Raw genomic sequence first — 19,435 nt, 5'->3', positions numbered from 1 at the left:
CAGGTGACCAGGGATTGTTGGAAGGTTCAATGACCTGCATATTTCTGCCCTGTTCTGGTCTGCTGCTGTTCATTTGGCTACAGCGCTATGTCGGCAGGAGTGAATCGTGGAAATAGAACCAGTGTCACTGGGGCCTCTTTCAGCCAATTATCTTCTACCATCTTGCTTCCTTTAACTGTAATGACCTTTCAGTGAAGCTAAGCAAATGGGTCCCCAGAGGATGGTGCTCCTTCTTCAGCCTGTAGTAGGGTGAGTAGGGTGTGACGTCTTTGAAAGTCCTGAATGCTTAAACATTGTCTGTAGAGTTTACTCTATCACTCCCAGGCTTTTAAAGGCCTTCTGGGGTCTTTTACATACAGCGATCAGTTATCTCTGCTTCCATGGTTCTGGAACAAACAAAGATAATCAGTTTCATTTTCTTACACCAGCAGGTCCTCTGAGGATAGCCTGTGTTTACAATAAAACTGCTCCCAGTACGATTCATTGGTTACATGCATTTTTTCATTAAAAAAAGTACATTTAGTAGTATACATAGGATAGTCATATGGATTTATCATGTAGTATGAGTCTGGATGTCTGGATGCTTTATGTTAGACAGACAATATTATCCATTTTTTGGCCTAAGCTGCTAAGCATAATATATAAGCATAATGAATTGCAAGACACACACACACACACACATATATATATATATATATGTGTGTGTGTGTGTGTGTCTTGCAATTCATTAATTACAAAATAAAGCTATTGTAGTTTTTTATGTGATTAAGTAAGACCCCTCTCTGGTCTGAGAGCAGCTGACTTTGTGGGGGAGAGATAAAGCCAGTCTACAGGATGTTATAGCATAATGTCCTTCTGGAAAAATCTGCTTTAAAGCAGATTCCCCTCAATATCAGACAGGGAGGGTGTTGGATCTTGGGAGGTGCTCTGTGTCACACACTTGGTTGGGTTTCACTGGTGTTACCAGAGCTGTAGTCGTTCTATTTCTCTACATTATTTACCTACATCTGAACAAAGTTCATAGTCAAATTCTTTAGAAAAGGAAGTTACCATTTTTCAGGTTTATTTGCAATCCTAGTAAATATCCTTCAAGGATACGGACAAGGAACACGCATCACAAATTACTAATATCATTTGATTTCATTATGCTGTATATTGCCAATATTCATCCCCTGTGGATGACAAATGGATGGCTACAATATTTATGTCAAAAATAAATAAGTAGAAATAATCTGTATTTAAGTTGCTTATGAAACAACTGTAAAACTGACAACAGGTTTGAATGAGAACAAAAGGCTTACATTACAGTGAAAATGGGAATGCAAGAAATTAATGCAATGAAATTATATACAGCACACAATTATATACAGCAGTGTTGTTTACTGGATGACATTTGGAGAATGTATGTTAAGATGGACTGGCCTTTAAACACTACAAAATTGTATTAATTACTGTATAACTCTGTATTTTCACTGCAACTCAATGACACATTGTAATATAACAGGTTAAACTGTAGATCATGCAGGTTGGCACAGATCATGTGCTGATTTGCTTTTGACAGAATCACAGGACATACACATGGCTTTCAGCCCCTACTCCCTCTGCAACCCCTGAGGTTATGGCACATTGACGAGATGTTCGGAGCTGCTGAGAACATATTGAAGGTGCAGCCAATGAGGTGCGAGGTTATGAAGGTCGTTTAGGCCTCTCATTGGCACACTGCAGCCTTCGTCCTCTCCGTCCTCTTCTGCCTCATGGTTGTCTTTGTCTTTGCCTTCATTGTCCCTGTCACGCGTCGGCTTCCCACCCAAGCAGCTGGAACCGAACCTTTCACAATGGCCACCAGAATCAGTTACTGCTATAAAAATAGTTTTATTTCCTGCTTCCTGTGGGATAATCTTCGTGTTTCCGTTTCTGGGCCACAGTGGGCGGGATTTACCACATGCTGTCAGTCACTGAGTGGTTTAACCTACCTCTCATTGGCTACTTTGCTGCTTCCCATTGTATTAAATCATTGGACAGTGCATGGTATTCCCACCTACTGCTGCTTCTGAAGCCTTGTTTCTTTCAATATTAACTTCTTTGTCTGTGTGAACCTCTCAGTATTCATCACTTTCACTCCTGCCAACATAACACTGTAGCACTTTGTCAGAATTTACTAATTCACACACTTGAGGCAATTTAAAGACACCATGTTATCAGACTGCAAGAGTAACTACCCAGAGGGAATGAACAAACTCCCCACACACAGGGCTGGGAGGGGAATTCAGGCCCCGTCCCTGAAGGTTTGTGGTGACAGTGCTATCCACTGAGATATCATTGTTTATATATTATGTTCAGAGGGCTGTTGCAAAAAACCTTTACTGGAAATGGGAATACATACTGGAATATTAAGACCAGAAGTGTGAGCTTAACCAGTCATCTTGGACCATAGTGATGATGAAACAGCACTCAGATCTTACGGAGCGAATGTTAGATGTGAGATTCTCTCGCTGTCCTCCATAATGAAGGGGAGGACATATGGCAGCAGGCCCAGCTCCCAGAGCTGATCCCCAAGACGCCAGCCCAGACTGTGCCTGACCTCCATGGGGATGGAGTCACTGACCTCATTCTAATTGGAATAAACCAAGCACAGGTATGCTGAGGGGGGCACTGTTGTTTGTGGAATATTCTACTTTGTTAAACAGTCATTTTTGAGTCTTTTTTTATTGACAAAGATATATTGTGTATATAGTCTATAAGCAGTATAGATCAGTGTTTCCCAAAATGGTTCTCGGGGACTCCCAGACCGTCCACATTTTTGCTCCCTCCCAGCTCCTGGGCCAAAATTTGGTCTGTCTGGAGGTCCCTGAGGACCGGGTTGGGAAACACTGGTATAGAGAGTATGGGTGTTTCTGAAACACTGGTATAGGGAGTATGGGTGTTTCTCAATACCAAGAACGCAAATATCGTACTTGTAGTCCTGTGAAGGTCAGTTTTGCTGACTTGGGAGTGCAATGAATCATGGGATTTGTCTCGTTCTGCGAAGATGCAACTGATGTATCCCTGATATTTGGGGTGGAGCAAGAATGGTATCTGGGTATTTTTACCAGCCTCTATATTTCTGTTCTTAGTATTGGAACTGGTCTTCGGCAATGGAAGATGACATAAAATGGGTCCACAAGAGCACAAGTGAGGTCAAGTATCCATATTGAGAAAGACCCTATGTTAAGTTATGTATGTGTGCATTTCCATGCTGCACAGACCCAGCTGGTGCTCCTCTCTGAAAAGGCAGGCTCTGATTGGATCAGATGTGCTTCACGATTCAGCCAATGTATCTGGTCATCTCCTGCACACCACAGCCAAAGCCTCTCACTATGTGCTGCAGCAGAAGAGTGAGTTTACACCAGCGGTCAGTAATCCTGATCCTGGAACTGGTATTCAGCAGGTTTTCTATCCTACCTGATGAGTTACTATCTGCCTGAAATCAGGTGTGGTTCATAGAGCACCTGCTGGACACTGGCCCTTCACGATCAGGGTCACTGAACCCTAGTTTACACCTTCGGTCATATATGCATGTTATAGGATTCTGCAGGTTTTCACAATTACAGAAAACTCTTTGGGTGCCAATAGAAGTTATAAATAAAAATCAAGAAATCTGAAGAAGCTGAAGCAATTTTACCTGACTGAGAAATCCTGTAATCCAAGCAAGAATGTATAACAGCAACCGTTTTTGCATTGTTATGTAGGGGTAATTATTTTTGTAAAAACAAACAAAATGATTTTGCTCCGTACTTCAGACTCGGGTCTGTATGGTCTGGCCTTGTGGAAGATTGCAGCCCAGGCAAAGGCTGGGAATGAGGGCAGCTTTGAGAAGGATCCAGTGTCGGATGGGAACAGCAGCAGCGTCTCAGGCTGTCTGCTGCTCTATGAGTGAGGGTCTGCATTTGCATTCCCTGGATTTCTAACAATCCATTTAAATCCAGGATGCTGCACATTTCAGTTAAAAACAACAGATTTTAAAAATTGACTTTTACATTTCGGTAACACATTACTTAAGGCTATATTTTTAGTAATTTATAAACACATTTATAACAAATAATAATACATTCATAAAGCATTATAAACATGGCTATAAATATTTATCAAAAGGAATAACACATTATAGCCATGTTGATTATGCATTATGAATGCTTTTTGAAGGGCTCATCTATAATGCATTATTGATACTTTTATAATGCATTATAATGGTTGGTATAAGCATTAAGGATGCTTTGAACTGCATTATAAAGGTATCTATACTTGAAAAGGCATGCAATAATTTTTTAAATTATATTTACTTGTTGATTTTCTCCCAAAACCCCTGTATAAGCCAATAATGTAATAACTGCCAAATATGTAACAAACGTTCCATTCTTAATATAATAAAAGTTGATCATGTAATAACTGGCCAATAATTTAATATCTTTTCTGAACCAATAACATATTACATTTTCGGCAAAAAGGTATTAAGTTATTACATTATTGGCCAGTTATTACATTATCGACTTCTATTACAGTATGAACATTGTCCTGCGTGTCTGTTAAGCCTCTGCCTGTCCCTGTCTTCCAGCGATCATGGTCGGGACAGGCCATCCTGCCAGTAACAGAGCCTGTGGGGGCGGGGGCACGCAGCACTGTGACCCTCACTAAGTGGCAGCTCAGAGAGGATGTGGGAGGGACCGATGGGAGATCAGGGAAGCTTTTCTCAGACTCAGCTTCAACACAGACGCTTCACAGGTCTGTGGGCTTTAAGCCGACAGTCTGAAGGCTGGGAGTCAGGCTTCACTTTCAGCCTCGACTCATTTATCTCCTGAATACGTCACATCCTACCAGCTAACGTCCTGTGCGGCGCGGAGAGGAAAAGGCCAAAGTAGCACCTTCCTGTGTCACCCCCCCCGACACGCCTGCCGCCAATCCCAGCATGCACCATCGTAGGATGCCTGTGTGCTGTCTCTGTTCTCTGCTGGAATGCGCTGGGCTCCACTGCAGAGCTCCCCTCCCCAGTCCCAGACACGATGACGGATTCACACGCTCAGCACGGACCATGAGCTGACAGCGCTCCTACCCTGAGATATTAATAGCATCTTCTGATATAAAAATGTAATGAAACTTTCATTCTCTCATAGTATTTATTAATACATAATTTGTCAAAAGTAGAAGAGCCAAATCCAGTAACGTTACACCAAGTGACCAAAGTGGATGCTGATTTTTTTTCAGTGATTGATATTGCAGAAAAAATAATCTTTTGGTTTTGGGGCACAAAGGCATGAAAGATTTTACTTTTATTAAAGAAATAAAATTTTACATTTATTAGTGACCTAATGTTCCTTTCAGCATTTAATGGAGGGATCATGTAGATTTTGTAACAGTACTCATTTTATGTGGCTGCTTTTGATGGAACAAAAGAGAGAGAGAGCGTACCAGCTCAGCCCTGGGACTTGGGTCAGGGCATAAATCCGTCCACCCTTCACAGCGGCCTAGCAGAGCACAGGGTCACAGTAAGCCTGGAAGCAGGCCCAGGCAGCACAGGGCACGGGGCAGGGGAACACCCTGATGTGATGCCATCCTACCACCGGGGGCGCACCCACACACCATCACACACTACATGCAGTACCCGTCGATCCATCTTTCAGTACAGGGTGGCGGTGGAGGGAGAGACCCTGGACAAGATGCCAGTCCATTGCAGGGCACATACTCATACTCGCACACTACAGACACTAAGATGCCAGTCCACTGCAGGGCACATACTCATACTCGCACACTACAGACACTAAGATGCCAGTCCACTGCAGGGCACATACTCATACTCGCACACTACAGACACTAAGATGCCAGTCCACTGCAGGGCACATACTCATACTCGCACACTACAGACACTAAGATGCCAGTTCGCTGAAATACATGCTTTATTATTTCAGGGCTGGTATTCACAGCTGCTTGGGCTAATCTTATTAGCATAGTCAGGCTGCAGGAGAGTGCCAGGGAGATGGGATTGGCTGAACTTTTGCACCACCATAGAAATTGATCACTAGCCCCTAAACGGCTCTGGCACCCTGCTGACCTAGATTAGATTGATTATCTCAGCAGAATTTTAAAATGGGTCATCTGGGTAGATTTGAAGCCACTGTGGCAGCTGAAGGTTGCTGGGAAGTTTTTGACCAGTAAAGTCCTTTCGAAACCTCTTGCATCACTCTCTCCTGCCTGGTAGCCAGTGTCTAGCGCGTGTATATTTAATGTGTAACCAAATAGCTTGGGTTCCTTAGTAAATGGAGCCACATGATACAGTCCACCATGGCTGAAGCTGCTGGGAGCATGCCCGCTCTGTTACAGATGGGCACCCCATCCATGGCGTTCCCCATCCATGGCATTCCCCGTCCATGACGTTCCCCATCCATGGCGTTCCCCGTCCATGGCATTCCCCGTCCATGATGTTCCCCATCCATGGCGTTCCACGACCATTGGCATTCCCCATCCATGGCGTTCCCCAGCCATGTTCATCCTGGAAAAGACACCAAGCCCCGCCCCCCCTTTCCCCGCCCCGTGACCCAGTATTGGGGAGGTGGCTGAAAATGGATGAATAGATGCAGTTACAATCCTAAGTAGCCCAGGTGCATAGAGCTCATGTGCATTAAATAAGTGAAACATTTAGCGATGATACCAGAGAACAGGATATACAGTGATGTCAGAGGTATTAAACATGCACCACATCCACAGAGAAAATCTGCTTAGTATGACTCGTCCTCCCAAACAGATGAGATGAAAAGGGGGAAGTCGGGGAAGCTATCAAGAAGAAAAAGAGAAAGATTAAGTTTCATAGCTGGAACAAACAAAATGTACGGAAGGAGGGTCAGCCAGCAGGCAGGAAAAGTGATTCTTTGATGCGGCCATTTCGCCTAATCTGCAGGCTGACAGCTAATACAGAGACAGCGATGTGCCATACAGCAGGCTAACAAGCGAGAAGCACACAGACCAAGCACTGGGGAAGACCGACTTCCCAGCGCGGCCCGAGCCCAGCCTGACCATGGACCTGCAACAAGTCCAGCCCCCCGGCCCCTCCCACTAGACTCAGAGAGTCATTTTTCATGGACCCTTATTTCATAATAAAAGTTCTCTTGCCTCTTAAGAGTGTTCAGGCTCAGGTGTGTATATTAAAACATCCATCCTTCCATTTTCTGTAACAGCTTGTCTTATTTAGGGTTGCAGGGGGTCCGAAGCCCCAGACTCCCTGTATAGTAAAACATTTAATGGTAAAGCTCATTTCTATTGGTTTACGCTCCTACTGTATATCCATGTACATTTTCCTTGATGTAAGTGTATTCGTGCTATTCTGTGTTTTTTATTGGAATAAGAATATATGCTCTTTTTGGGAAGAATCAAAATACTGAAACAGCTTAGATTGTCGATAATGCTTTTAGTCATAAAATAAAATTGCAGCCTAACAGATTAAGGTACGGCAAATTAATGGAAACACTGAACAGAATAACAATATGAAGAAATGAACCCCCCCCCCCCCCCCCACCATGACCCTAATCAGGATACGTGATAGATAAAAGATGCATGGCCCTGATAAGCTGTACAGCTACCCTTCAGTCCCTTTGGGATTGCTGTCATTAGCGGGACACTGAACCACAGAGAAACGCCTTCGGTCCTTCGAGGGAGGGTGACGTCTGCTACCCACGCTCCAATGTATCATGAATGTTTTATAATATTTAGATGTGGTGATTGGGGGGGGGGGTATGGAAATGTTTTACTTCAGAGGATTATCAGCATGGAATATAGGAACATGGAGTTTGCAGCACAGGGAACACCTGGTCCTGTAAGCGGCCTGGGGTTCCTGGGCCGTTATATGAGCATGCAGAGCAGGCATGGCACCTGATCAGACACCATATGAGCAGATGTCCTTTGGCTTATCCAAATATAACCCTGTCCAGTAAGAAAAAGGCTGAAAGATGAGTCACAACCAACAATATTACTTTTCCCATTGCTCAGTGGCCCAGGTTTTGCATTTCCTGGACCGTTGTTCCTTAGTCTCGGATACGTGGTTTGCAAATGACAGCTATGCAAGGCCATTATTATATTTATCGGGGGGGGAACGTCCCCCTCAATATTCAATTACAGCCTTGGACCCCCCCAATGCTGACCCCATGGCTACAGACTTGCAATCGTGCCATAAATTCCAGCTTTGTGAAGCTTGCAGCGTAGTGCCTTTGTTGCGACTGGGTCACAGAGGTGCTGATTCATTTTGTAGTAATTTACGATGCCGTGAATTTGGTGTTTGGCATCCATGCCATTTCTGCCTCTCCTTGTCAGTGAGCTGACTTGTGACCACTGCTCCAGTTTAGGTATGGCTTACATTGTGATGATTTTTGAGACTATTCCTCATGACACATTAAATATTTCTGCAGTTTTTTACGATTAATGTACCTACAGTTTGGGCACTGAGTTGGACCTCTTTGGAATTCTGCGAGTTAGCGCATGTTACTTGGAAAACTTACAAGTCAAAGTGCTGATTGTCACGCCTTTGACAAGCTGACACATACTGCTAATTGGCGTTCAACCTAATATGACTCACGTCTGTAGCTGCACTTATTGGGATTTATTTACTTCAAAATTTAAGCGTTTTTCATTTGGTGTTTCCCTTATTTTGTTAATTTGCCCGCTTTCCATTATATAGACTTTAAAAGAAAATTGGTCTTTTTCTGCATTTTTTCGTGTTAGCGCCACCCGAGTAATTTTATAGGCACAGCGTTTTTTGCTACTGGTTCAAGCGAGGTTGTATTTCTGCCGCTGTAGTAAACGTGGAATACTTCTGCCTTTCACTTTCTCTTCATTCATAAATTTATTATACATCGCCGAATAAAGGTAGCTCGTAAGCCCACAATAATAATATAATAATAAAAACATAACATTTTGTTTGACTCATAAGGTCCTCATGTAAAATAGTTTATTCTCAGGTTAATCATTAAATTGTACGACGCTTACGCTCTCATGACTTATGCCCTTCCGGGTTTCGTATCGACAGCTGCATCATATATTTCAATAACAAATATTATACCGATATTTAAATATATTAATAAGAGAAATAACGGATACTGCTTTACATTGACGACAGAACGCCAAAAAGAAAAAAATAAAAGCAGGCAGGGTGTCGCCTGCGCAGGGTGACACTGACATTCCCATACTTACCCGGTACCATAATGTAACTGTTCAGTCTCAATGTGACCTGGTCCGCCATACCCTTCAGATCCGCCCGCACGGCGGCACTCTGCTGATCCGCATAACAGCGCGTCGGGCACCGCGTGTACAACCTGGGCTCATTCTAAACACCAAAATTGCTGCATTGCAACACCTGCCGTCGAGGTAATTTTGTAATAATGCCCCTTACGTACCATTTCGATTTTTAGAATAATACTAGAATAATTACTTGTGATATAAGGATATACATATACGTGTGTGTTCGTATACTGGAGTAGTAGACGTAGCTAGCAGTGTATGGACATGATCTTTTGTCTTGTTTTTCTGTTAATTTTTTCTTTTATTGTATGTATTTTACATTTTTAAATTACATAACGGAGCAAGCGTATACCTAGTTATCGAAATCCTTTGCATTTAAGGGTAAATTTGCATAGGAATTCATAACCGTATTTCAATACCCGGAAAGCGCGTAAGGATCACCGTATGCTGTAGTTCCGTGAAAATGTGAAACGTGAGAAATATGACTATTTATTGTTAGTGAAAATAATGACCTTGACATCAAAACCGAATTTATATGAATTTCGAATGTACTGTAGGCTATAAATATTTAGAATAACCTTCAAATGCTGCATAACGGCACATTTTAACCTTCGCGTTCTGTCCGTCTTTGAAGGTCATATAAATAGATATACTGTGTCTTTTTCAGTTTTCTTTGACATTAAATGTCGACCTGTTAGGCTGCGTATGCGTGTTTACACACACGCACATTCTGTCTGATTTTGTAACCCATGTACATGTTCGTTGCCTTCAGACAATTTATTGGTTTCCATAACCTGCTGCATTATGTTTTTAATTATCTTTTGGGAGGCTGCCACCGTTGCACATAACAATCAAACACCCGTGTGTTTTCTGGTCTCTTTTACAGTTAACCATGGCCGATGACATACAGACTAAGCTGCAGTCCTACCGCACTGCGCCATTCGATGCCAGATTCCCGAACCAGAACCAAACCAGAAACTGCTGGCAGAATTATCTTGGTGAGTTTTGCCCCCGGTGCGGGCTTTTGGAGAAGTCGGGGCGAGCGCCCTCTGTGGGTCGGCCGCGAAGTTGCACCCTCTGGGTTGCTGGGCCGGAGAAGCGCGCCGAACACGCTTGGCCGGTCCTATTTTAGGCTCCTGGCTTAATTCGAGACGAAATCATTTTTGTTGCATAAAAGAAGTGAAGTCCCAGTTTAAAAGTGTTGTGAGCACCTCCTCACTGTAACGCACTTTGCACACCATGGCACTGAGTACTAATTTTGAGACAGCCTAAGAAAAATCATTTGGTATTGAATTAAGACTTGATTAAACATAGGCCACAATGAAATTGAGGAAAGTTTCAATGAATCGTAAAAATCACAGCACAGCTGAACTAATGCTTCTGATTTATTTATAGATTATCACCGCTGCCAAAAAGCACTGACAGCCAAGGGGACTGACATCACCCCTTGTGACTGGTACATGAGGGTCTACAAATCCATCTGCCCTGGATCTTGGGTAAGCAGCTGATCGCTGTGTGACGGAGATGTTGGTTTTGTTAGGAGTTGCAAAATAATGAAAGTTAAACGATTAAGGAAATTCGTTGTTGTGGCCTATTCAGGTAAATGAGCCGCTGATTTCCAAAGTCCCTTATTAGCGCTCAGCATTGCTGCATCCAGACCCGCTGTCCTGTGCATGTTTCCTAACAGCGGTTCAGGCTTCTGCCCCCTTAAAATGCACCCCTGTCTCCTAGGTCTCTAAATGGGATGATCAGAGAGCAGAGGGCAACTTTCCTGGCAAGATCTGAAAGAGGTCCAGTGACATGTTCATTCAGACAAGAACATCTGTACTGAGGAGGGGTCCTCCCCAGCCGGGGTCACCCTCACCTTCCTGCGCTGCCCTAAGAGACGGGCAGGCTCTAACCGAACGGTCATTCCTTAATAATCATCATTGTGTTGTGTTTCTGCATTAAGGTCTCAGGCAATAAATTACATTGGAATGTGCACTTTGGTGGCAGGGGCCAGCAGTTTTTTGTCTGAAATGTATAAAAAACTACCACTGATTTAATCCTAAGTAAAAATAAAAGAAAAAAATTGGGTCCCATGTGAGTAATCTGCATACCAAAAAAAAAACCATCCATCCATTTTCTATATGCACTTGTCCTATGTAGGGTGGCGGGGGGTCCAGAGCCTGTCCAAGAAGCTACAGGTGCCAGGCAGGGAATAACCCAGGAAGGGGCTCTACCCATCGCGGGGCACAAGGCAGGGAATAACCCAGGAAGGGGCGCTACCCATCGCGGGGCACAAGGCAGGGAATAACCCAGGAAGGGGCGCTACCCATCGCGGGGCACAAGGCAGGGAATAACCCAGGAAGGGGCTCTACCCATCGCGGGGCACAAGGCAGGGAATAACCCAGGATGGGGCTCTACCCATCGCGGGGCACAAGGCAGGGAATAACCCAGGAAGTGGCTCTACCCATCGCGGGGCACAAGGCAGGGAATAACCCAGGATGGGGCTCTACCCATCGCGGGGCACAAGGCAGGGAATAACCCAGGAAGGGGCTCTACCCATCGCGGGGCACAAGGCAGGGAATAACCCAGGAAGGGGCGCTACCCATCGCGGGGCACAAGGCAGGGAATAACCCAGGATGGGGCTCTACCCATCACGGGGCACAAGGCAGGGAATAACCCAGGAAGGGGTGCTACCCATCGCGGGGCACAAGGCAGGGAATAACCCAGGAAGGGGCTCTACCCATCGCGGGGCACAAGGCAGGGAATAACCCAGGATGGGGCTCTACCCATCGCGGGGCACAAGGCAGGGAATAACCCAGGAAGGGGCGCTACCCATCGCGGGGCACAAGGCAGGGAATAACCCAGGATGGGGCTCTACCCATCGCGGGGCACAAGGCAGGGAATAACCCAGGAAGTGGCTCTACCCATCGCGGGGCACAAGGCAGGGAATAACCCAGGATGGGGCTCTACCCATCGCGGGGCACAAGGCAGGGAATAACCCAGGAAGGGGCTCTACCCATCGCGGGGCACAAGGCAGGGAATAACCCAGGAAGGGGCGCTACCCATCGCGGGGCACAAGGCAGGGAATAACCCAGGATGGGGCTCTACCCATCGCGGGGCACAAGGCAGGGAATAACCCAGGAAGGGGTGCTACCCATCGCGGGGCACAAGGCAGGGAATAACCCAGGAAGGGGCTCTACCCATCGCGGGGCACAAGGCAGGGAATAACCCAGGATGGGGCTCTACCCATCGCGGGGCACAAGGCAGGGAATAACCCAGGAAGGGGCTCTACCCATCGCGGGGCACAAGGCAGGGAATAACCCAGGATGGGGCTCTACCCATCGCGGGGCACAAGGCAGGGAATAACCCAGGAAGGGGCTCTACCCATCGCGGGGCACAAGGCAGGGAATAACCCAGGATGGGGTGCTACCCATCGCGGGGCACAAGGCAGGGAATAACCCAGGAAGGGGCTCTACCCATCGCGGGGCACAAGGCAGGGAATAACCCAGGATGGGGCTCTACCCATCGCGGGACAGACTCACACACCAGTTACACAGACATTCATACCTACCGACAATCTGGCAACCCCAATTCACCTTAGCGTGTTTTTGGACTTGGGGGCGGGGGACGGACGGACCAGAAAATGCAGAGTAATCTCCATATAAACACATTTCAAACCTTAATCCTTATTGTAGGACACACATGTGCCAGTGTGCCACTGGAAAGGTGCCTGAAATTAAAATGGGCAGACAATGATTAAACAGACTTGTCTCCACTTATGGAAAGTACTATCAGTGATGCATTATTCTGCACTGGACATTTTCATCTCCCAGACATTCCTGCTGATATTTTTAGATAAGTAGGGGGGAGGATGTTGCATAGAAAATGAATGGAAAAGTGCTTAGTAAATCAGTGTTCCATGTCAGGGGAAAATGCTGCCGTTCAATAAATGTCACAAAACGGAGGTTTTATGCCCAGTAAATGCAGCCTTGCTTTTGCACTTTGAGCTGGAACATGGCTGTACTCTTCTGCAGTGGCACTGTCACCATGGGCCTGGTTCCTCACTGTGAAACACATTCACATCACTAAAGAGCCATGGCTGAGCTGCCGTATCGTCACACCACCTGGCAAAAAGGACATATATGGTTTGGATTCCAATGAGAACAACTGCTTTTTCAGTAGCTTTTCTAAGCAGTAGACAGAACATTTCTGTTCCATGCATGGGGGCTACGAGCAGCAGCTGTCCCCATCAGTTGTAAGGAGTACCTCAGTCATGTACTGCGTGCAACAGCAGTGATTCATGGGAAACTGAGGATTAGGAAGGAAAAGGCTATTGGTCACATGAAAATCATTCCTATCACGTAACTTATTTTTAAAAATAAATATTTATTTACAGAAGACCAAAAATAAATGCATGCTGTGCTGAAATTAGAAAAATGTTGATGATTTTTCCATGGCTGTAGAGATTAGAAAATGAAGATTTCCCAGTGCAGGATGCAGCTGACTTTATGGGGAAGGTCTCCAGGTCCATCCATCCATCCATTTCCTCGTTAGGGTGGCAGGGGGCCCAGAGCCTATGGGTACAAGGCAGGGAACAGCCCAGGAGGGGGTGCTAACCCATCACAGGGCAGGGAATAACCCAGGAAGGGGCACCAAACCCATCACAGGGCAGGGAATAACCCAGGAAGGCTCACACACCATTCATTCATGCCTAAGGGCAATTTGGTAGTTCCCAACTCACCTTAGCATGTTTCTGGTCTGTGTGTGTACATAACCCAGAGGAAACCCTATGGGAGACTCAAACCCTGGTCCTAGATGTGTGAACAGTACTAACCACTGCACCACCATGCCACCCCAAATCTCCGATTCTGTGATTGTGATACAGTTCCGTTCACATGAATAGAAATTAGCCTGGTTATTAGCACAATTAGCACAAAACATTTAGCATCATCTCCCAAACGATAAACTCACCGGTGGCCATATCTACTTGTGGTTTCAGTCCAGAGTGCATTGCAGCTGTTCCTTGTTCACGGCCTATTAAAGCATAATATTGAGACACTTTGTATTGTTCTCAACACCTTTTTATTTAGGTAAACCTACAATAAATATACACTAATATTAAAGTAATTAAAAAAATATTGTAAAATATTTCAACATGTAATGTTACATTTACAGTTTCAGCAACAGAACTCTCCAACCTGAAGCATGACTGAAATGTAGTGTGAAATCTAAAATATGCAGCATAGATTTGGCCCAAAAAGCAGCAATACTTCTCTTACAACACAAAATGATCTTAATAAACACACACAGGTGTCCTACATATCCTGTCCTGAATTTATGAGTTGAAGTTATTGTGGTGGACATGCAACCTAAATATTCCTATACAAGGATTTCCTGGCTGTAATATTACACACCATCACAAGAATTTCAGTCTCTCAAGAATGATATACACACAACTGGTACTTCTCTAGTGTTCATAACTGAGGTATATTTTTGACCTTTGCATATTTAACAGTTGGGCTGTTTCTGCATGTTAGTAATTTGTTAATTAATGAAACATTTCTGTTGAAGCCACACACACACACACGCATTCACACTTTAGAAATGCACAATCAAGCCTAGTCATTTCCCAATTAGCAACCATAAATTACTTTCAGAAAGACTGTCAACATCTCTATATATAAACATGCCTCTTCTATATATGTTTGCTGTTTTGTACTACATTTAATTTTAAAACCACTCAGGAGTTGTTTGCCATCTTCGGTCATCAGAGCACAACATACTATACATATACACACAAAGCCTTAATCATATTTGTTCCCGACAGAAAAGCATGTATTCAGACATCTATAGCAGCCATCTATGGACTTTAAGGTCACTTAAATATGGCCGCTCGCTACACCTGCGTCTGGAAAGCAGTCGCTGAAGCCTCGAGACACTGAAGCCCAAGCCCTTCAGGCGAAGGACCCAGCACAGTTTCAGAAGCTAGCATGACGATACACAGGAATCTTTAAAAAGGCTGTGGCATATTCAGCATGGGAAACCAGCACGGAGCTTCATAACAGCAGCAGTACAAAATAACTGCTCATCGTCTATTGTGTTTGATCTTCAAAGATGCAGTAATGCTATTAGAGATTAAGGCAGTTTACATCAGCATCAATTGCAAAGGCTGCTTAAATGCTTTATCGGCGTAGGTACATTTCCCATCGTTTTGTGTTTTTTTTGTACTGATTGCACCACAACGAATACAGCAAAACTGCAAATGGGCACGTGGGCAAATTCTGCTGTAGTCAAAAGATTTATGCGAAATGACATTAAAAACAAAAATTTGACAAGCAGAAGATGTCTTAATACAGCAGGGTGATGTCGGTGAAGGAGATCAGGGGAAAGTACGATCAAAGTGTCTCCAAATTGAATTTCAGTTTCTGTGACACATCTGGAAATACTTCAGGGCATATGTGGAGTATGGCGGGGGGTAAGGAAGATATCCATGTTGGGGCGGGGGGGGGGGGGGGATTCAATGCTCCACCACGGAAAGGAGCTGGATAATCCGCGGCCAGGCTCTTCCGTGACAGACGTGGTTCACTTTGGCTCTCAGTAGCGCCTCTTCCCAATCTGTCCTCGGTCTGTCATGCAGGTTTTTGGACGCAATGCTGCAACATAAACAGATGAGTCAAACACTGTTAGACATTAAAGAAACTCAAATATATAATAAGCAATAATGTACAACTTAGGAAACGAACGTGCAGACGAAGGCATGTCATTACCAGGATCTGCTGTTGGCTTCTTCCTGGCGTGATGGTGAACTATCTGGTTCTCGTTGGTCATTTTCACATCCTGGTTCTCCACATAGTTGCTACAAAGCAACAGAGAAAAAAAAAAAGTTTAGGCCGATCGTCAGTATGGATCCAGTAACGGTGATGGATATGGACATCACAGACAGCTGTGAGGGACGGAAGCCTCTGCCGACCAGGGACGAGTCACATGACCACAACACTGTGAGCAAACTCAGGCCTCCGTCTCTAGGGTGGGTGATGGAGGGATATGGAGAGGGGCTGTGGGAAAAGGAGGAGGACAGAGGATGGGCCCTGGGAAGGGGGGTGTCGCTGGGAGGATCTGTACTCACTGTTCCTGATACCTGCTGCGCTGAGGGCTGGAGTGGAGAGAAGACAGTGTGGGTGAGCACAGGGGCACAGGCCCGCAGCGGCGAGAGCGAGAGGACACGGCGTGGGTGAGCACAGGGGCACAGGCCCGCAGCGGAGAGAGCGAGAGGACGCGGCGTGGGTGAGCACAGGGGCACAGGCCCGCAGCGGCGAGAGCGAGAGGACGCGGCGTGGGTGAGCACAGGGGCACAGGCCCGCAGCGGCGAGAGCGAGAGGACGCGGCGTGGGTGAGCACAGGGGCACAGGCCCGCAGCGGAGAGAGCGAGAGGACGCGGCGTGGGTGAGCACAGGGGCACAGGCCCGCAGCGGAGAGAGCGAGAGGACGCGGCGTGGGTGAGCACAGGGGCACAGGCCCGCAGCGGCGAGAGCGAGAGGACGCTGCGTGGGTGAGCACAGGGGCACAGGCCCGCAGCGGCGAGAGCGAGAGGACGCGGCGTGGGTGAGCACAGGGGCACAGGCCCGCAGCGGCGAGAGCGAGAGGACGCTGCGTGGGTGAGCACAGGGGCACAGGCCCGCAGCGGCGAGAGCGAGAGGACGCGGCGTGGGTGAGCACAGGGGCACAGGCCCGCAGCGGCGAGAGCGAGAGGACGCGGCGTGGGTGAGCACAGGGGCACAGGCCCGCAGCGGCGAGAGCGAGAGGACGCGGCGTGGGTGAGCACAGGGGCACAGGCCCGCAGCGGCGAGAGCGAGAGGACGCGGCGTGGGTGAGCACAGGGGCACAGGCCCGCAGCGGCGAGAGCGAGAGGACGCTGCGTGGGTGAGCACAGGGGCACAGGCCCGCAGCGGCGAGAGCGAGAGGACGCGGCGTGGGTGAGCACAGGGGCACAGGCCCGCAGCGGCGAGAGCGAGAGGACGCGGCGTGGGTGAGCACAGGGGCACAGGCCCGCAGCGGCGAGAGCGAGAGGACGCGGCGTGGGTGAGCACAGGGGCACAGGCCCGCAGCGGCGAGAGCGAGAGGACGCTGCGTGGGTGAGCACAGGGGCACAGGCCCGCAGCGGCGAGAGCGAGAGGACGCGGCGTGGGTGAGCACAGGGGCACAGGCCCGCAGCGGCGAGAGCGAGAGGACGCGGCGTGGGTGAGCACAGGGGCACAGGCCCGCAGCGGCGAGAGCGAGAGGACGCGGCGTGGGTGAGCACAGGGGCACAGGCCCGCAGCGGCGAGAGCGAGAGGACGCGGCGTGGGTGAGCACAGGGGCACAGGCCCGCAGCGGCGAGAGCGAGAGGACGCTGCGTGGGTGAGCACAGGGGCACAGGCCCGCAGCGGCGAGAGCGAGAGGACGCTGCGTGGGTGAGCACAGGGGCACAGGCCCGCAGCGGCGAGAGCGAGAGGACGCGGCGTGGGTGAGCACAGGGGCACAGGCCCGCAGCGGCGAGAGCGAGAGGACGCGGCGTGGGTGAGCACAGGGGCACAGGCCCGCAGCGGCGAGAGCGAGAGGACGCTGCGTGGGTGAGCACAGGGGCACAGGCCCGCAGCGGCGAGAGCGAGAGGACGCGGCGTGGGTGAGCACAGGGGCACAGGCCCGCAGCGGCGAGAGCGAGAGTGACGGTGGCCGGATGTGACCGTGGGGGGGGGGCGGGATACATGAGAAGGGCGGAGGGCCAGCACCATACCTGATGACGGTGTTCCTCTCACGGTGCGCGATGGTGCCGTTGCTGGTAAAGAGGATGGTGTGGTACGGCACGACCGGGTCGCAGGTGGGCAGGATTCCTCGGGCCACATGACTGACGCAGTCCAGGACACCGTTATAGACCAGAAGGTCATCCACCAGCAGCTGGGGTGCGACGCAGAGCCCTCCTTTATTAAACATGACCTCTGACCCCATGCTAGGGTCGCTACAATTAAAAAAGCAGCACCTACCCCGAATTCCTTCACGCCTCTCTGTGGGGTTTTGCAGTAGTTCCACAGTTTGATCATGGACACCGTCACTGGCTGGTCAAATATAACGTAAACACGGTTCACCTGTTTACAGAAAACACAAAACACTGACTCGACATACACACATCACATGACTTAAGATTGCATCATATGCCTAAGACCCTGGATGAGCAGCCTGAAGGTGAATGGACATATTTTACTGTTGCTCCGCCCACCCTCCACCAATGGGATCTAATGCTGCGTTCCATTTGTACTAGTAACTCGTAAATTCCGAGATCCTAGTCGGAATTTTCAACTGGAATGCCCCGAGGTCGGAATTCTGACTTGGGAACTTGGAGGAATCGACACAACACCGAGCTCAGAATTCAACATGGCCGTGCCCTTTATCAACTGAAGTTAAAGCTATAGTTTATACTATTTATTAACACTTGTGTCTTATTTAATTATTAATAAACTTCATTAAATCGGTCATACACACAGTACTGTCCAGCCGTTATCTGTGGCAGTGTTGCTACGCAAAATACCACGTAATGTGTTGTTATCCACTGATACTGCTAACAATAGCTAACAATTAACTGGATTATAATTGGGGCCCATTTCATTAAGCAGAATTTCTTGCTTAAGCAGACAACTTCTCAGATTTAAGGTAGTCTGGTTTAAATGTAAGTGAATGAAGGTAAAGGGCATTTAAATTGGGGTAAATTAAATCCGACAAGTTATCCAGATAAGCAAGAAATCTAGCTTTTTAAAACGGGTCCCTGGTACTGCTACTTGGCTTTTCAACTTTCTGTACTGGAACACTGTTAACTCGTGTGACATCATCATAGACACACTCACCACCCCTGGCAGCACAGGAGCCAGCCACATGTGACGGCCGTCGTGCGTGTTGTTGACGCCATCCACCAGCTTCTCGGGAGTACGCACGTCGCCATTCACGCTGTCCAGCACGTTCACGCTGTCCGGGAAGGCCGCGATATCTAAGCGTGGCCCGTTAAGTCTCCCAATTAATGCCTCTGAAATGTTACGCAACTCTTTCGCTGCAAGCTGAAAGTCGCCCGGGTTAATTTCCACTCCAAGAAAAGACGATCACATTTCTCACTGTGCAGACTACAGACGCTCTTTGCTTCACGATGATTAAACTTACGACATTTTGA

General features: G+C 47.4%; 2 protein-coding genes and 1 long non-coding RNA gene across 5 annotated transcripts in view; 2 read left to right on the top strand and 1 right to left on the bottom strand.

The window, feature by feature from the left end:
- The first annotated feature begins 73 nt into the window (after positions 1–73).
- LOC111847748 (uncharacterized) lies at positions 74–6,125 on the top strand. The gene is made up of 3 exons (XR_011991819.1): positions 74–249; positions 2,511–2,635; positions 3,114–6,125. It is a non-coding gene; the product is annotated as an uncharacterized lncRNA (long non-coding RNA).
- Positions 6,126–9,220: 3,095 nt separating this feature from the next.
- On the top strand, positions 9,221–11,238 carry cox6b1 (cytochrome c oxidase subunit 6B1). The gene is made up of 4 exons (XM_023819131.2): positions 9,221–9,381; positions 10,142–10,253; positions 10,651–10,751; positions 10,987–11,238. The coding sequence occupies exons 2-4, from the start codon at positions 10,148–10,150 to the stop codon at positions 11,038–11,040; spliced, it is 261 nt and encodes an 86-aa protein (XP_023674899.2). The 5' UTR covers positions 9,221–9,381; positions 10,142–10,147; the 3' UTR covers positions 11,041–11,238.
- A 3,064-nt stretch (positions 11,239–14,302) lies between these two features.
- Positions 14,303–19,435, bottom strand: part of katnip (katanin interacting protein) — a 29,819-nt gene continuing 24,686 nt past the window's right edge. For all 3 annotated transcript variants that reach the window (XM_072712629.1, XM_072712628.1, XM_023819150.2), the window contains 5 exons: positions 19,119–19,258; positions 18,264–18,365; positions 18,017–18,177; positions 16,011–16,099; positions 14,303–15,896 (listed from right to left, as the gene is read on the bottom strand). In XM_072712629.1, the coding sequence (XP_072568730.1) occupies positions 15,838–15,896; positions 16,011–16,099; positions 18,017–18,177; positions 18,264–18,365; positions 19,119–19,258 (551 nt within the window). In that variant the 3' untranslated portion in view covers positions 14,303–15,837. The remainder of the gene's footprint in view (positions 15,897–16,010; positions 16,100–18,016; positions 18,178–18,263; positions 18,366–19,118; positions 19,259–19,435) is intronic.

Source organism: Paramormyrops kingsleyae, chromosome 5 (genome assembly GCF_048594095.1).
Source record: "Paramormyrops kingsleyae isolate MSU_618 chromosome 5, PKINGS_0.4, whole genome shotgun sequence".
NCBI lineage: Eukaryota > Metazoa > Chordata > Actinopteri > Osteoglossiformes > Mormyridae > Paramormyrops > Paramormyrops kingsleyae.
Note: the sequence above shows the minus strand (reverse complement) of the source record. Positions and strands in the feature narration are given on the sequence as shown.